The 17,224-nt window shown below is 34.5% G+C and overlaps 1 protein-coding gene across 7 annotated transcripts in view; it reads left to right on the top strand.

The window, feature by feature from the left end:
• The window catches only part of LCOR (ligand dependent nuclear receptor corepressor), a 146,731-nt gene that overhangs the window by 101,179 nt on the left and 28,328 nt on the right, over positions 1-17,224 (top strand). For 5 of the 7 annotated variants that reach the window (XM_081823714.1, XM_081823717.1, XM_081823715.1 and 2 more), the window contains 2 exons: positions 1,183-1,470; positions 4,381-4,474. In XM_081823714.1, coding sequence (XP_081679840.1) covers positions 1,183-1,470; positions 4,381-4,474 — 382 coding nt within the window. Of the gene's footprint in view, positions 1-1,182; positions 1,471-4,380; positions 4,475-7,031; positions 16,575-17,224 lie in introns of those variants that run through there. The other 2 variants (XM_081823723.1, XM_081823722.1) reach the window with 2 other exon arrangements.

The raw sequence follows: 17,224 nt of genomic DNA, 5'->3' as shown, positions 1-17,224 counted from the left end.
GTTTTAATCAGGGTTCTACCACTAACCATCTATACAAATTTGAAGAGGCCACTTATTCTTTAGACACATTAATCTCATTTGTCTAAAGAAAAACAAAACTTGATGAGTATCGATTGATTTAACTGATCCATTTATTACTCAACTAATATGAATGCATCCTTTATGCCAGGCAAGATTAGGTGCTGAGTATACAGAGGTAAACAAACATAATCTCTGCTCTTGAGAAGCTTAGCCTCCCTGAGAGTGTGGTAACGGTGGAGGTGTGATGATATATTTATACGGAACATTTCCCTTTTATTTTCCCTTCCAGTGCTAAACGTTCTTTGAGTTAATGAATTTATATGTTTTAAAATTAAAAATTGAATTGATTAGAAATTGATAACTTAGGTGTTTATTTCATTACTTCCGTAGCTATTATGTTTAATGATTGGTAGAGTGTATTTAAAGAACTCATGGAAAATATGTGGGCTTAAGCTTTTGAGATTTGGCATTTAAACTCCTGGCCTAGGGGTTCTAAAATTGGGGTCCCTCAACCAGCTTCATCTAAAAACTTACTAGAAATGCCAGTCCTTGAGCTCACCCTAGAATTGCTGAATGAGTGACTCTGTTTTTATAAGCACTCAAAGTGATTCTGATGAGCCTGAAAATGGGAGGTTATTGCCCCAGTCTATCATGGATCTTATATTAAATATCTCCTTTTATAATTTTGATATGCCTTCAGTCTTTAACAGAAAGTAAATTAAGCACTCATGAACTAAGTAATCCATTCTTCAATAATTTAGGAAGAGGTAGCTGAGGAGGAAAGGTCTAGGAGAAACCAGAAATGATCTCTAGGTGGTAAACAGGGGGGTAATTATTTCATAAAAGAAGGGTTTGAGATTTCTGTATCAGGTAAGTGATTCTTACCCATAAGATATACTATTTGTTATCCCTTTATTTAATTTCATAATATTGAGGGGATGGTGTTTAGAAATGATTTTATGAAAATTTTATTTTTAAAAATCTGGAACTCAAGTTTTTAGAGATTAAAAATAGAATTCTGAGAGGGAATACTACTTTTAAGATACTGCATTATAAGAAAAAAGATAAAATGAAATTTTATGTTTGCTTGAAAGCTGTCTTTTTTTTTTTTTTTTTTAGTACATTGTCCCAATTTAAAAGTAAATAAATCTTTGTTTACAGACAGTCCCTGGGTCTCCGACCCCAATATTCCCCTAGTGGCCCGTGAGATCATGCAGCGAATGATCCAACAATTTGCTGCTGAATATACCTCAAAAAATAGCTCTACTCAGGACCCCAGCCAGCCCAATAGCACAAAGAACCAAAGCCTGCCGAAAGCATCTCCAGTCACCACCTCTCCCACGGCTGCAACTACTCAGAACCCTGTGCTCAGCAAACTTCTCATGGCTGACCAAGACTCACCTCTGGACCTTACTGTCAGAAAGTCTCAGTCAGAACCTAGCGAACAAGGTATGGTTTGATGTCAAGGTCTCCTCTGTCCAATCAGAATACTTTAATTTGGGGAGAAAAGAAATTATTGGCAAGTAGGGCATCAGTAACAATAATAGGATAAAAACTAATGTGATTCTTAAATTATTCCTGACTCTGCAGTGATAGAGAAGAAATACAGATAAAATGGCTACCTTACGTATCAGTAGTTCATAGTCACGATTAATGTACCACCCAGGAAAGTTAGGTGGATACAGTTGTTACTGATCTTTAATTTACTTGATATTTATGTAAATATTTTATACTTTCCAAAACTTTGCCATAGCCATTGTTTTTAAAACCCCTATGAAAAATTAAGTTTTCCCCCTATCCACCGGTGTTCTAGAATTAGCACCTATCTGAGAAATAAATATGTCTTATTAGGTAGAAGTTTTACGCTGCAAATGAAATTATAAGGCAAGAATGTATATTGTTTGTATTTTTAAAAAAGAAACTCCTGGGGTTAGATATAATGAGGAAGACATTAGACACACCAGGTGGTTCAGTGTATTCAGTATTTTATAAATACACAAACACATCCATGTGTATATGCTATAATATGAACTAATCTTAGAATATTTCCAAAAGGTAATTTTAATTTTTGGATGAGGATCCTAATTAAGGGAAAATTTGATTTAAGAGGTTATCAGTTTTGCTTAGCACATATTTCTTGAATTTATGAAAAGTTTACTGTCTTAAATAGATTAAATATTTTTGTTGCTTTGTGATCTCATTTTACCTTTAATTTCACAAAGATGAAGTGAGCATTTCAATTCTGCCATTGCTTGACCCATTACAGATTGTAAATTGGTGATGTCTATTCTAATGAGATTCCTTGTCATAGAAATCTTATAAGAGTGTGCAGAAAGTTATGAGATGTGTAGATTTATTGGTGAGAAATACAGGTTCATTTTGCAAAAAGTTTAATTTGTATGAAGAACCTCTTTGAAAGGACTTTCTTTTGCTTATTTTAAGTGATTTAAGAGGGATTTATACTTAATGGACTGGCTTTAGTTGTTTATTAAAAAATGTATTTTTGAATAGTAGTTCTTGCTTTTTTCCTGTTTCTGGGTAATGAATAGCAATCACAATCTCAGAATTCTGAGATTTCCTAGTAGAACCCCTCATTGTCATATGTTCACATCGATCAGTGTACTTTTACTTTCGGTTACCAAAAGCAAAATTGTGCTTTTCTGTGCTTTTTCTTTTTGTTGAGGTTTATCTTTACCAAAGATTGGTAGCTTTCATTAAAAAACTCCTTGCTCAAAATATTGCATTAAAAACTTCAGGTTTACAATAGGAGAACGACAGCATAGAGATTGTATTTAAAGTATTAATAGTGGAGATTAACGTATAAAGGTGCTACTTAGTCTAATTTAACTCCTAGTTGGTGCTATGCTTAAGAGATATGTTGTACTGACGGTATGCTCTTGTCAACAGAAATTTAAGCTAGATGACGGGATTAGAGTGTATAGTCTTTAAGTGAAACAAAATTTTTAAAATATTTCCCAAATTACTTCTCATGTGTTTGCAATGAAATCACAGTATATTTAGTATATTTAAGTAGACTTAAAATATATTGCCTGTTTGATTAGACAGATTTGGAAGTCTTTAAATAATAGTGTCTTTGGAAATATTTTAAGCAGTGTATTTGCTTATTAGATGTCTAATTGGGTTAAGATGTCTAATAGGACACTTTGTTCTATAAGATTACAGTTATATTTTTAGAAATATTAGTGACCCTAAAGGACAACACTTACTCTGTATGAGGGTAGGATTTTTGGTTTACAAACTCAGTCACATATTTATTTCTAACAGCATGAAATCAGGAGTGATAGTGTCTTCAGACACTAGTCGTATGTTAGTTCTATATGGGGGCAGTTTTTAACATAATTAGATAGAAAGTCCTCTCTGCTGACCAACTGAAAATCAGAAGCATGGAGTATTAGCTTGTTTTGTTAATTTTGGACAGAATGGCAGCTTTAAAAGTTGTCCAGACGAGGAGTTTTCCTTTTTAGACATGTCTATGAGGGAACAAAGTCTTTGTGGGAAAACAAGGTCTTCTAATTCTATGTTTTAACAGAAAAAAAAAATGGCTAAACATCTAGGCTGTCATCAGTATCAAGACTATTTCATTCTTCTTTCTTTCCCTAAACTTTGCTCACTAGTTTGTAATATCTTATTAATTTAAAAACCTTGCCTTTATAGATACCAAGAAGGGAATTTTGAATCTCTGCAGATTTTTTCCAAAAGATTGAATCCAAATACACATTTTTTTGCAGATGTGTCTGAAGAGTAATTAGGACACATGAAAATTATAAACAGTTAACATCTGATTCATTTTACAGAATATTTTGTATATACATATTGTAATTTAACCATATAAACTTACATTTTAAAATGATTTGTGTTATATAAAATTTTCTAAATCCAACTTTTATGTACTTATAGTGTTTCAGGTAGACTTAGCTCTTGAGGAATTTGGTTTTATAATTTGTATGATGTGGCATTAAAAACTCACGTGCTTTGATAAAGGTAAATTTAGAAAATGTAGTCTAATAGTTCTATTACAGAACTTCATTCTGTGTAAATTGCGATTTCTAATATCTCACTATATCCTAACATCTTCAGTGATATGCTGTACCTTTTCTTTTGCCCTACTGATAAAATATTTAACCCTTGGAGATACTAGATATAACAAGCTTTGCTAAATGTATGTCACTTTAGGAGGGAAAATAATCCTGATTCTATTAACGAATTGACTTAACTCACATATATGGCTAGTGTATCTGCATGGTTGACTAGGCCTATTGCTTTGCCACTTTTGGTCTATTCAGTCCACATTTGTTCCTAGTTTTTAATATCCTCAGGTGTTTGTTTGTGTCTCTACAGACGGTGTACTTGATCTGTCCACTAAGAAAAGTCCGTGTGCTGGCAGCACGTCCCTGAGCCATTCTCCAGGCTGCTCCAGTACTCAAGGGAACGGGTAAGGGAAAATATTTGTAGCCTTCCACAGTTTTATAGGAGACAATTTATCAAAGATTGATGCAAATCTCCATTATATGTTTTTAAAAAAATCTTCAGAGGAACAGTCTTGTAAGTGGGCCTTTAGTAAGTTACTTAGTCCATCTCTCAAGTAAAAACACAATCTGTGAAGTCCAGAATTGACTAGTGTAGATCAGTTTTGCCAGGTCACTACAGATAGTGAGTGAATAAAAATATGGCAAGAATGTCTTTGGCCTTTTTGTTGTTGAGTGTTTGAGAGGGGGAAACCTAACCTGAATAATTCCAGGGTTCAGATGTAAGGCAGTATTATGTGTGCTGAAGTTGTTGAATGAAAATTGGGCTCCAGTACTTAACTTGGTATCTCTAATGGAGTGTGTGGGTATGTGGAGGCTGTTCATTTTTTTCTTGTTTGTTTTGTGGTTGGTTTGGTTTCATTTGTTGATTGAACTGCAGTTTTAACTCTTGTGTGGCAGTTCAGAAAATGTAATTGTATGTATTTTTTGTTTTTTAAGTGGTTAAGACTATAGATGTTGGGATAATCATCTTATGCTACCAAGACATTATTACATGCTCAGTTTTGATAACTCTTAGCAAAGTAAAGTGAATTTTCTGACCACCTAATTTTATAGTGTAAGAATTGTCTTAATTCTCCTCTACATGTATAAATAAGCCACTTAGAAAAGTCAGGTATTAATGAAGACATTTAAATACCATATTGGGAAGGATTTCCATAAAATTGTGTTGTAACCAAAAAATCAACTTCATACATGAAAAGTAACTTTGGTAAGTTAAATTAGTTAATATGTAGGTTCATTTAACTTTTAGAATACCAACATAGGGAAGTTGTTTAGATGTTAAAGGAATAAGTACACACTAAATGGACTAACCTTTTTCAACTTTCTCTTAATTACCTTCAAATTGAAGAATTCCTTTGCTGACTTCTAAAATGCTGCCTTTATTTTCTCTAAAATTCCATCATTTTCCTTTTTCTCTCCTCCTTTATTCAGTCTAAAAGTAACTTATTGATTTAATGCAGTTTGCATAGTTTACTAATCTTTTTTTCTTAAGCCCTTCTTTTCACTATAGTTTATATTAGATACAAGTCATTGTGGTCCCAAATCATTGGATTCCATTTATATATCAGAAAACTTGAATTGTGTAATTAAGAACACATGTAGGAGAAGCCTAAGTGTGGTTTGCATAAATGAATCCCTTGCTTAAGATTTAGTTTAAACTTGGCCACCAAGTCCATGTATAATATGGTTGAAGTTGCTGTGGTTGACCCCTCTGAATGGAAAGAGTTTTTTATGTGTATGATTTTCTGGAAGACAAAAGCACCGATATGACTGCCCATCTTTTAGTTGAATATTAATTATTATCTTTATTATGTTATTTACTGATAACAGCACAGAATCCCTGTAGACTTTTGGAGAACATAGCTGGTTTATCATTATTTCTTCAAAGTTCCACTTTTGTGCCTAGTAAATGTAATTATTAGCCTTGGGCATGCTTTACCAGTTACCAGTTTTATCATTGATAATATTTATCTATTGTGAAAATGGAAACCTTATGAATTAACTTTGTGTAAATAGTTGACTTTTTAAATATTATTTGAGAGCTATCCACTTAAAATTTCAAAATTTATATTTGATATTTTAAGAAGAGGCACTTTTAACTAAAGAAAACTGCTACTACAAATTGCTTACATACCTCTGACAGTAATAACTTTGAGTAGAACTTAAGGAACAAAGTTTGGGGAAAACAAAGGGCAGTTTCTTTAAAGATTGGATTATTTCAAGTGGAAAATTAGTGGTACTCATGTGTCTGCAACTAATAGTGTTTTAAAATGAAGAAGTGTGGTAAGTTATAATGCGATGGGTATTTTGGTTTGTTTTGGTTTGGGTTTTCCCCTTGGGGCTGGTAGCCATATTTTTTTTTCCCCAAGCAAAATAAGAAATGTTATTTGAACTTGTTTGGTTTTGATAATGAACATCAACTTGTTTGTGGGATAAATGAGTAATTATCTATGGGTTCCACCACTGTAAATGGTTCCAGTTTTATAGCTGGTTGTCATGAATGTTGAATATGTTACATTAAAATAAATAATTTGGCTTACTCTTTTATTACTGTACTTGTTTAGTGGTAACGTCACATTGGTAACACAATTCTGTGTAGATCTATGGAGACTTGATGATTACTTTGTAATTAATAATTAAGGTGCTATTTTCAGACAGTTGCGCGAAACTTTTTCTCCGAAAATTTGTGAACCCAACCAGAGACCAGCTGACAGGTTTAATTTTTCTTTGCCCAAAAAGCTCCTGGTTTTTTTTTTTCTTTTTTCCTTTTTCTTTTTTTGTGAACAAGTTCTAAAACTAACTGCCGAGACCACTTTTTTTTTTTAATTTTAGAGAAAAATAAATAAATAACACAAAGTGATGTTACCCAAGCAAGGCCTTCTAATAAAGGAGTGGTCCCCTCACCCATCCCTCCCTACCTGTGCAAGTCCTGCTCACATCAGTTTCCTTCCATCCAATTAGGCGACCTGGGAGACCCAGCCAGTACCGCCCAGACGGACTTCGGAGTGGTGATGGGGTACCTCCAAGAAGCTTACAGGATGGAACCAGGGAAGGTTTTGGACACTCCACATCACTCAAAGTTCCATTGGCTCGATCCCTGCAGATTAGTGAAGAACTACTGAGCAGAAACCAATTGTCCACAGCTGCCAGCCTTGGGCCATCTGGATTACAGAATCATGGACAACACTTAATATTATCCAGGGAAGCCTCTTGGGCAAAACCACATTATGAGTTCAACCTCAGCCGTATGAAGTTCAGGGGAAATGGTGCACTCAGCAACATCAGTGACCTTCCTTTTCTTGCAGAAAACTCTGCCTTTCCAAAAATGGCACTTCAAGCAAAACAAGATGGAAAAAAGGATGCGAGCCATGCATCTCCTGTAGATTTAAAGATACCACAAGTTCGAGGAATGGATCTTTCTTGGGAGTCTCGCACTGGTGATCAGTACAGCTATAGCTCTTTGGTAATGGGTTCACAAACGGAGAGCGCGCTTAGTAAAAAGTTAAGGGCTATTCTTCCAAAACAAAATAGAAAAAGCATGTTAGATGCTGGACCCGATTCTTGGGGCTCAGATGCTGAGCAGTCTACCTCTGGACAGCCATATCCCACATCGGATCAAGAAGGAGACCCTGGTTCCAAGCAGCCTCGGAAGAAAAGAGGGCGTTACAGACAGTACAACAGTGAGATACTGGAGGAAGCAATCTCAGTGGTTATGAGTGGAAAAATGAGTGTTTCCAAAGCTCAGAGTATTTATGGGATTCCCCACAGTACACTGGAGTACAAAGTAAAGGAGAGGCTGGGCACTTTGAAAAACCCTCCAAAGAAAAAGATGAAATTAGTGAGGTCGGAGGGGCCAGATGTTTCTGTAAAGATTGAATTAGATCCCCAGGGAGAGGCAGCACAAAGTGCAAATGAATCAAAAAATGAGTAGGAATACTGTAGAGTGCCAATTACTGTACAAACTGGGTGAGCACTACTGCATTGTTCAGCTATCATTGCTTACACCTGACTCCATTTACTGTGACACTTGTTTCTTTGCAGATTTCGCATTGACTTGTGTGTACAGAGGTGAAAGGTGCATTCTGAATGTTGCATATTTTAAAATTTTCATGTGCAGTATGGCTCGGGATATTGTTTGGCCTTTTTGCATGTTTCTCTACAAAAGAGAATTGAGTTACCTCACAGAGAACAGATACATGGAAGTGGACTCCTTGCCTGTAGAGCCTGCATGCTTTTCTTTCTTTTTTTTTCTTAAGTTATATTTGCCTTTATTTAAAAAAGAAAAGAAAAGAAAAGAAAAAAGCCCCCTTTTAGAAACCACCTCTGTCATACTGGGAGCTTTATCATTACAAATTGGAAAGCCATCTTATAAAATCATTCGTGTTTCTCTTCTACATTTCAACTAATTGAAGGATTAAACTAAAAAAAATCCTAGGAACAATGAACCTTTGAATTAAAGAAATTTGGTTATTCAGTGATACGTAATTATTTAGGTCAATTTACATTTTATGATTTTCTTCTCACTATTAAATTTACTTAACAAATCAGCAATCTGTTTAGTGCTCACCCAGAGGGAAAGGAGGTGGAAAATGTGCACACACTACCTTCAGAAATGCTTTGGTTAATTACTTTGTAACACTACCTTTGCTGTAATTTTATTTGGTATTTTCTAAGGGTAGAATTTGGTCTCACCAACAAGTGAGGATATAGCCTTATCTCATGGAGGACGAGCTCCGTTCTTACTCAGGAGCAGTCAGGGTACATTACATAAAACAATAGAGGATGCCTCATTTTAACAAACTAAGTTTCTTTGTATTCTTAAAACCTTTTACAGATTTGATCATGTGCTAACTAACGACTGGATGTCGTTGCAGCAACTAGTTTAAAATATTCAAGATCTGTTTATTGGGGAAAGGGAGAAGTAAGGAAAGAAGTGTGTTTAAGTAATTATAATATTGCAAAGTGGTGTCTAGATTTTACAGCCTCAGTAGTCTGCCCAAATATCCACATGAATGAAGGATCCATGTTTGTGGTGAGAGAAAAAAAACACAACCCCAAGGTAACCTAATATGATTTAGGTTGCATTTCACATCTAATGATAGTTCAATCAGCAATCAAGCTCAGAATTTCTCTTTTAATCCAGATACTAGAACAAGGGGGGATGGGTTGTTTTTTAGTTTTTATTTAATTTGTTGCTTTCAACTTTCTTTCTTTTTTTTTTCTTTCTTTCTTTTTCTTTTCTTTTCTCTCGCATCCTGCATTCTATCCCCTACTTAACTTTTTCTGATATTTAGCTGATTTTTATGGTTATTTAGCACACAATTCAGGACTTTTCAGATCATGTTTATATAAGCACTCCATGAAGAGCATCTAAGCTTTTTTTGAGATGGGCTTTTCAAATTACAGTAATTAAATTCAGAATATTTATTTCCTACAGTTTTTTGCAAGAATAAGTGATAAATAAAGCCCATGAAATTTAATTTTGCCTTGTGACCAAATTAAAATTACTGTTGGTGCAAAAACAAAATCCACACCACATACACCCTATCTAATCTGCTGAGAAAGGTGGTCAGGCCCTTCTAAATGCTTAACCAAAAACAAACAAAAAGTCATTAGAGTTTTTGTGTAAAATAAAATAAAACTTGGAGCATTAAATTGAGGCTGATGATTTCAGATGGATACTAAGAGATTGAAGAGAAGTAGGTCCAATATTCCCAAGGCATAAATTCTTGCCTGGCAACTTTGGAGCAGTTAATTAGGTAAAGGATAGTTTTCCCTCAGCAACCTATGTGTTCAAAGGTTAGGCACACCATTGCTGTTATTGAAATACATGCACTGCTCATTCTTGACATAGCCTGGGCTTGGATTCCTCTTTTGATTTGGTTATTTTGTGTAGCAGTTTAATCCGTGGATGACTGAGCCTGTTTCTCTTAGCTTTCTAGTCTCAACAGAAAAAGGAGCTTGGGTTCAGAGCAGTATATGACTCTGCAATATTTTCTAGCCTAGCTAGAAGTTGCAATAAAAATATTTTATGAAATATATGGTTTTCATCTGCAGTTGAAGGAAGTTATAGAAAGTTTGCTGAAAGCAAAGGGCTAAGCTTATGAAGGAATGCCTCCTTTGTTCCACACTCAGTAATTTGTCACACACAATTAATTGCAGCCATGGTACCTTTTCGCTTGACGTTTGGGGTATTTGGTAGCCCAGATTGCTGCAAAAAGGTCCTTTGAGCAATTAATTTGTGCTTGCTTTTATCCCCTCTCAGAAAGGCATCATTAAAGGCCCATTTAAAAATCTGGCCCTAAAAGTTCAACTTTTGTAGTTTTACTGTTCAGAGAGGTTTAATCCTGTGTGGTAGTCTATAAAGTGATGTATGAGTTATGTAAATTTTGTCATTGTAGTGTACATGGAGTGATCATTTTACTAACATAAATATTTTCTATGTGTGTTTCAGTGGATGACAATCGAGCAGCAGAAGAATGGTGTGCCTACCCTTTAATGCTGCAGTTTAAATAAGAGAACTTGTATTGTGTCATTTCAGATTGTAGGCTGAGACTTGTAAATAGTGAAAATTTGAGTACTTCTATTATTTGTTTTGGTTAGAAAGTGAATTTAAAAACAAACCAAACTCTAAACTTTCTCAGATTAAAAGTCCTGAGACCTGAAGATTGTAATATTCATGTCTGTGAAGCTTTTAAACATTACACTTGAGATCAGTCATGACTTGATATTCAGGTAAATTTTCTTTTCCAAGAAGCTTTTGAATAAGCATATTTCCTCCAAAGGTCGGTCGGTCTCTTTTTTTTTTTTTTTTTTTTTTTTGAGTGTAGATTATTTTAAAGCACTAATTGCATTACATTGGTAACTGCAATATAAAATAGCCATTATTGTTTTGTGAAGCATGGTTGAAATTAGATAGTGGTCCCTTTTAAATTTCATGAGCCTCTCAGAAAAAAATCTTTAAAAAAAAAATACAGAAAGCTGCTGAATATTTCAAAAGATATATATTTTACCTTATTGTAGGTTTTGTAAAGTTAGTTGGTAATATTCAGGTGCACTTTTAATGTTAAATTTTGTGTTCAGAGTTCCATTATACCATGTATTTCTCGGAGGTGGCTCATCACATGGCTGGCTGTCAGTCTTGGTGCCGCAGTGATCTTTTAATATTTGATTTCTCTCTTGATTTGCCACTGTTCTGTATTGGCACTTTCAGTGTAGATATTCTAGTTTGGGGACGTCCTGATAAATGTGTAATAGAGATTGGTCTATTCGCATGCTTAATTTCTGCTTATCAGAGTTTTGCATGGCCCAAACAACAGTTGACCATTTTTATGGTATGGGAAGGTATAGTTCACAGCTGTCTTTGTCACAAAAGCCTTTTCTCCTCTCATTCTCCAGTAGGCAGATGATGACATTACTCAAACTGATGTTAGGAGATAATGTGTTGAAAATCAATTCTTGAGGGTTTTTTTGTTTTGTTTTTTAAATGAGAGAACATTGATATTATAGAACAGATATGCCATGGCACTGTAAAGTCAAAAATACTGAATAATCCTGTGGAAGAATATCTAGTTGGTATTTTTATCATTAGCTTTCTCATTTTTCAGACAGTTGAGTCATGAAGCTTGATAGTAATGTAATATACTATATTACTTTGTTCAGTAGGCTTTCTAGTGACTCTGAACTATGTTTGTGATGAGCTATACACTTTTTTCTGCTCCCCAAATACCATGAAGGACAAAGGTCTCTCTTTCAAGAAACATAATTTATATTTGTGTATAATACTTTTTAATATTAAGTTTGTTGTTACTCTGAAGTTTAGGTGTTGCTTGATAAACCTTTGCTGCAGCAGATCATGAATATGAGTAAGGCTTTGTGTGATAATAGGGGTCCTTATGTGAAGTTAATTACTGTTCAGTTCTGGTGAGCAAGCTCAACAAGTGTGAAGTGTATATTAGCTTTATTTGGTACACTTTTACTTTACAATATTGAAGTGCTTTTAGAACTCTGGTTATCTTATATAAACCATTACCTCAACCAATTGGCATTTTCATTCCCCAACATCTTACCTGAGCTATAATATGAGCTATATGGGATCAGATAGTAAAACAGTAAGGCACAATGAGAAGTTTTGTCCCAATTTTCTGGAGAGAACTCTAAATTAGACTAAAAATGACTACCTGCAAAAGCCCATATCATAACTACCTTCTGTCATTAGGCAGTACTTAGTAACCTTTGAGCTGCTAGTGAGCTATGTGTTCTCCCCCTGCCCAAGTAAGCACATGGTGCAAGGCCTGGTTCTAAGCCTTTGTGATTCTCTTATATTTCATTTACCCATAATAGTGAAGCTTGGATTCAGTTAGTTATTTTTTTAAAACAAATTAATGAGTCAACCCAATGTCAGAACCTGAAATTGTTTTGAGTGGTTATAGCAGATAAGTGACTGTTTGGTGTCGTTTTCTTTAATAGCTATTGTCTCTGTAGATTTAATTTTGAACCACATATTTTTGCTTTTGTAATTATTCTTTCTTTAAATGCTAGAGGTTGTTTTTGTATGAGCCATCCTTTTCTATATATTCAGGTTGCTGTCATTGGTGATAGAATATGGCAATAGACTGAATTGCTCCACTTAATCTTTTATGGAAGACATTGAAAGTTATAGGTTAAATTTTGACCTTCATTGAAGATATCAAAAATTGTTTTCCTTGTAACCTTTCCATTGTAATTAGGTCTTCATTAATACTATGGTCAGGCCAGTGTTATTAGAAACTTAATGGCTTTAGCCAAACAGCCCATTTTGAAGACTATTAAGCTATATTATAGGGGCTTAAAAAATTGATTGCTTTCAAGCTCTATTGAAAAGGAAAGAAGTATAATTCTGGTACAAGGAATGCAGACCTCCAAAGTCGTCTTAGTTTTTTTTTTTTATTCATTCTGTCCTTGAGACTTACAGGATTTGTGAACATGGTGACTGAAGGGAAAATAGAGGAAATTCTCTGCATGTCCTCTCTCTCTTGTTCCCAAATAAACTCACAGTTGCCTTTTGAAAAAACAGACATTAGCCCTGTAGCTGTGTGCCCTAAATGTTATGAAGGAGATGGGGGGCGGGGGTAAGGAGTAGGATGGGAAAGTATGTAGACTTGGGAAGAGGCTAAAGATTCTGTACTATGATACTAACGGTGAGTCACAGGATAGATAATGTGATAAAGTTGGGCCACCTTCATTTGATAGAAAAATCTTGTAGATGGTTTGAAAATGAGAATCAAGGCTAATTAATGTTGATTTGACAATAAAACATGAGTTAATTCTGCAACTATTTGGGGGGTAATTTAAGGCTTCCAGTTCATTTAGAGCTGTTATCGATAAATGCTGAAAAACAAGCACTTTTAGTTAATCATCGATTTATTGGATGTAGCAAATATTATAATCATAATATTTAATCTTTATAGTTTGAATATGGAAATGAACTCTTTTACCCCATCTTGAACTGTCTTTGAACAGACTCAAGGTGATCTTTTCAACACTGGAAATGACCCTACACACATACCAAAAAAATCTAAAGCAGTAAGACGTATTTGAAGATCCATACCTCTTAGACTTTTTAGATTTGTCTTGGGAAAGAATTTATGAACCTATAACCAGTATTAGTGCAGTCTTGGGTTCCTTGTTCTGCATAATTGCACCCTTTCTCAGGTATGTCCTGAAAACATAAATTTTAAAATAATCTCTTTAGAGATTAGATTCTCAGTGGATAGTGTGTAAGGGGACTGGGGGCGGGGGGTGGGGGGGGTTGGCCACAGGACATTGACACAGTAGAGCAGGGATTTTTAACATTCAATAGCCAAATAGAATTTCAATCTAGAATATTTTTACCCCTCAGAATAAGTGAAACATTACATCTATTATTTGGTAAATACCCGGTGCTACACTCCTAAAAGTCTTTTCTTTCATCCAGTAACTTTTTTTTCCTGCTTGGTGGAAGGGTATATAGTAAACTTTACTGTCACTAGGAAAGCACTTGTCCGAAATGTTTAAAGTACTAGAAAAGGGATAATTCAGCACTTTTTCTGTTACAACACTAAAGTCTTAATTTATCTTCAGAGTCTTAGGTACTGTAAGTTTTAGCGTGATTATTTAAAAATATAAAGCATAACTACATAATACGGGGTCAGATCACATTTATATAAATAATTCTTGTCTTATTAAAAAAAAAAAAGACAACATTCTGTACCTTTCAAGCAATTCCAAATGATTGCCTCACGTTTCCCATTTCATTAAGCATTTCAGGCTTAAGAATTTGGAATTTGAGAGGAGGTGAGGGGAAAATTCCCCAACATGAAAAATTGTGTCAGACCATTTTAGAGAAATAAATCACTAGGAAAATGGGTAGGGATTCTCTCTCCCTTTAAGTCTTCAGGGAATGAGCAGTATTTAGAATCTTTGGCTGAAATTCAAGCCTTTTTACTGTGTAAATTTTTAATATTAATTCACTGACATGCTTTTTACATCAGAGGACTGAAAATGGATCTTAATGTTTTTAAGTTGTGGAAGGGTATATTTCTAAAATGAGGGGGGATAATTAACTAGGTTAGTATACCAGCATTTAGTAAGTTTAAGGAATTTTAGTATGTAATAGCAAAGTGTTTGATTAAAAGTTTAATCCTATATTGCTAGTCGAAATTAGTTACATTCTGATATAGGAAAGATAATAGTCATTGGATATTGATATGCTGTGCTGTCAGAAAACCAGACTAAGATAGAAACCTTTATCGGACTCCCACATGTTGCTTGTTCTGATGGGATGTATACTTTACAGCAGCTTATTGCTGCTTTGAGAAGAAATGTATAAACTATACATTTGGAGTGTTTGCATATAATTCTTTATAACCTCCACTTTAAACTGTCAGACATTGGTATTTTATCAGTCCACACTGTTAAATAAAACTAATGTTCTTAGGAATCCAACTTGTACACACTGTTTAAAAACCCTCAGGGACAGTTTACACACTATTCTCACTCAATTCAGGTACTTTGATGCTATTCTTAAACCTAACAGTGACTTGTATTTTTCTGTTTTGCTTTTATTTCGACGTGCTGGTAGCACATCCTTGATGAATGTCAACTTAACTCAGTTCAGGTATCCAGGTATAACTCAGCCAAACAGATTTTAAAGCTGCATATAACTCTCCAGCACACGGTGCCTCACACTCTTATAGTGGCATTCTATATATTCAGTTATTACTACTGAGCAGATAATATGGGGGTTCCTGTTAACAGTGTATTTAAAAAAACAAAATGTGCATAAATGTATAGCCAGCACATGGGTAACACATACACACACACACGAACTATATATTTTTAAATGCCACTAATAGCCAGCACAATTAAATGACATTCCTTGCTGCTTCTGTAAACTCTAACAGATGCAGTTCCTCCTCGATGTGGCTCTTGCTTCTTCACCACACTACTACTAAATTCAAGCACTGGCCCTTGGGTGTCTGACCTCTACATTCTAGTTTATGCAATGTCTTTTTAGAGAATTCTGTGCACTGGCCACTGTGATGGAACCGTTGGGCCAGTAGTGCTCTGAGTTTATTAGTAGTGATTCTGCCAAAGTTGGTGTTGTAACACGAGTATGTAAATGTCAAAAAATTAGCAGAGGTCTAGGTCTCCATATCAGCAGACAATTTGTTCAGTATATTTTGTAGCCTTGAAGTCCTCAGTGACAAGTTTCTAATGATGTGAAGTTCTAATTCCAGTGTTTTAGCCCTTTGCATCTTTACTATTAAGACTTGTCTACTAGAGGTCTTTATTCTTTAAGATTCCTTTTGTTTCCTACAGTACTATCTGTGGTTAACAAAATAGATTATTCCTCTGCTTTAATATTTGATATCTTACATCTAAAAGGAACCCTCCATATATAAAACCCATAGCCTTTGAAGATACGGAAAATGGCATCTTTCAGATTTCTAGAAGTTCAAGTGTCATGCAACAAAACAGGAACCCCCTTTACTCTTATGGACCTCATTTCAATATACTGTTTACAGTTTGACGGAATTGTATAATTTAATATTTCTCTTGTACTGTAGTTTATATTTATTTACAGATTTTTTTTTGTACTGTGTGATTTGAACTTTTTGTTCCTTGCTATGATCAATGTTTATGTAGTAGAGCACTTATGATCACAAATTAAGTTTTTTGGTTTGATTGCACTACATTAAATTTTTAAATGCAGTTCTGATTTTTGACTGGACTAAAATAAGCTGTGTCTTAATGTATGTGATGAGTACTTAAAATTTTAATCCATGTGGTCCCCTTTTTTTTGCATTGTATGTCAGAAGCGCTAGTTCTTTCGTGCATGTGTAAGATTTAATGGTTCCATTGTATTATTTGACCATGACATTTTGGAGAAACATTCCCAGCTGTAATGTTGTGTATGGTAGTTCTCACTGGATGCTAGACTTTTCAAAACCACTATTCTTCTAATAAATTTTGTTGTGAAAAGCTGTTTTAAAAGCTTGGTTTCTACTTCTTAAGATTTTAATGCGTTTTTAAAAAATCCACAGAAAGGGTAAGATTTCCAGGTGTACTGTAAATGTATGTGGTAATCGAAGTTGGTAATTTTTTTAATGGTAAATTCTTTCCAGATGACCTCTTAGATAACTAGAAGTTGTTGTTTTCAAAATTGTGCTTTGGAATTGGGTGCCACACTGCCTTGTAATTCTGTGCCTTTACTAATTTGATGCTCCCCATCCTCCATTTTCTTTGGATTATTCACTTTAAAAAGTTTTTTTCAGCTAGACAAGATTTATATTGATATTTTCATAATACCTGTTTGCTGGGCTTATGTAATTTTCTGAAAAATCATAATTTCCTCAGAGTAAAACTTTATGCTGGAGTTGCTTGCTAAAATAATGATTTACTAAGTTTTGTTTGCTCTTTTCTTGAAGCACAAGTATGAAAGCAACACTGTCAATCAGTTGAGGTTATTATAGTCGTTCTGATTTCTTGGGAAGGTGCACAATAAAGAACAGCATGTATGTTGCTCAATTGTGGTTTTTAGAAACTAGGTATATAAAGAAGTTTTGGATTATGAAGTGATTCCTGTTGTAAAGTGGTGAAGGGAACAGCTGAATTATAGTGATAAAAGATTA

Source organism: Leptonychotes weddellii, chromosome 6 (genome assembly GCF_054177405.1).
Source record: "Leptonychotes weddellii isolate Sample4059 chromosome 6, ASM5417740v2, whole genome shotgun sequence".
NCBI lineage: Eukaryota > Metazoa > Chordata > Mammalia > Carnivora > Phocidae > Leptonychotes > Leptonychotes weddellii.
Note: the sequence above shows the minus strand (reverse complement) of the source record. Positions and strands in the feature narration are given on the sequence as shown.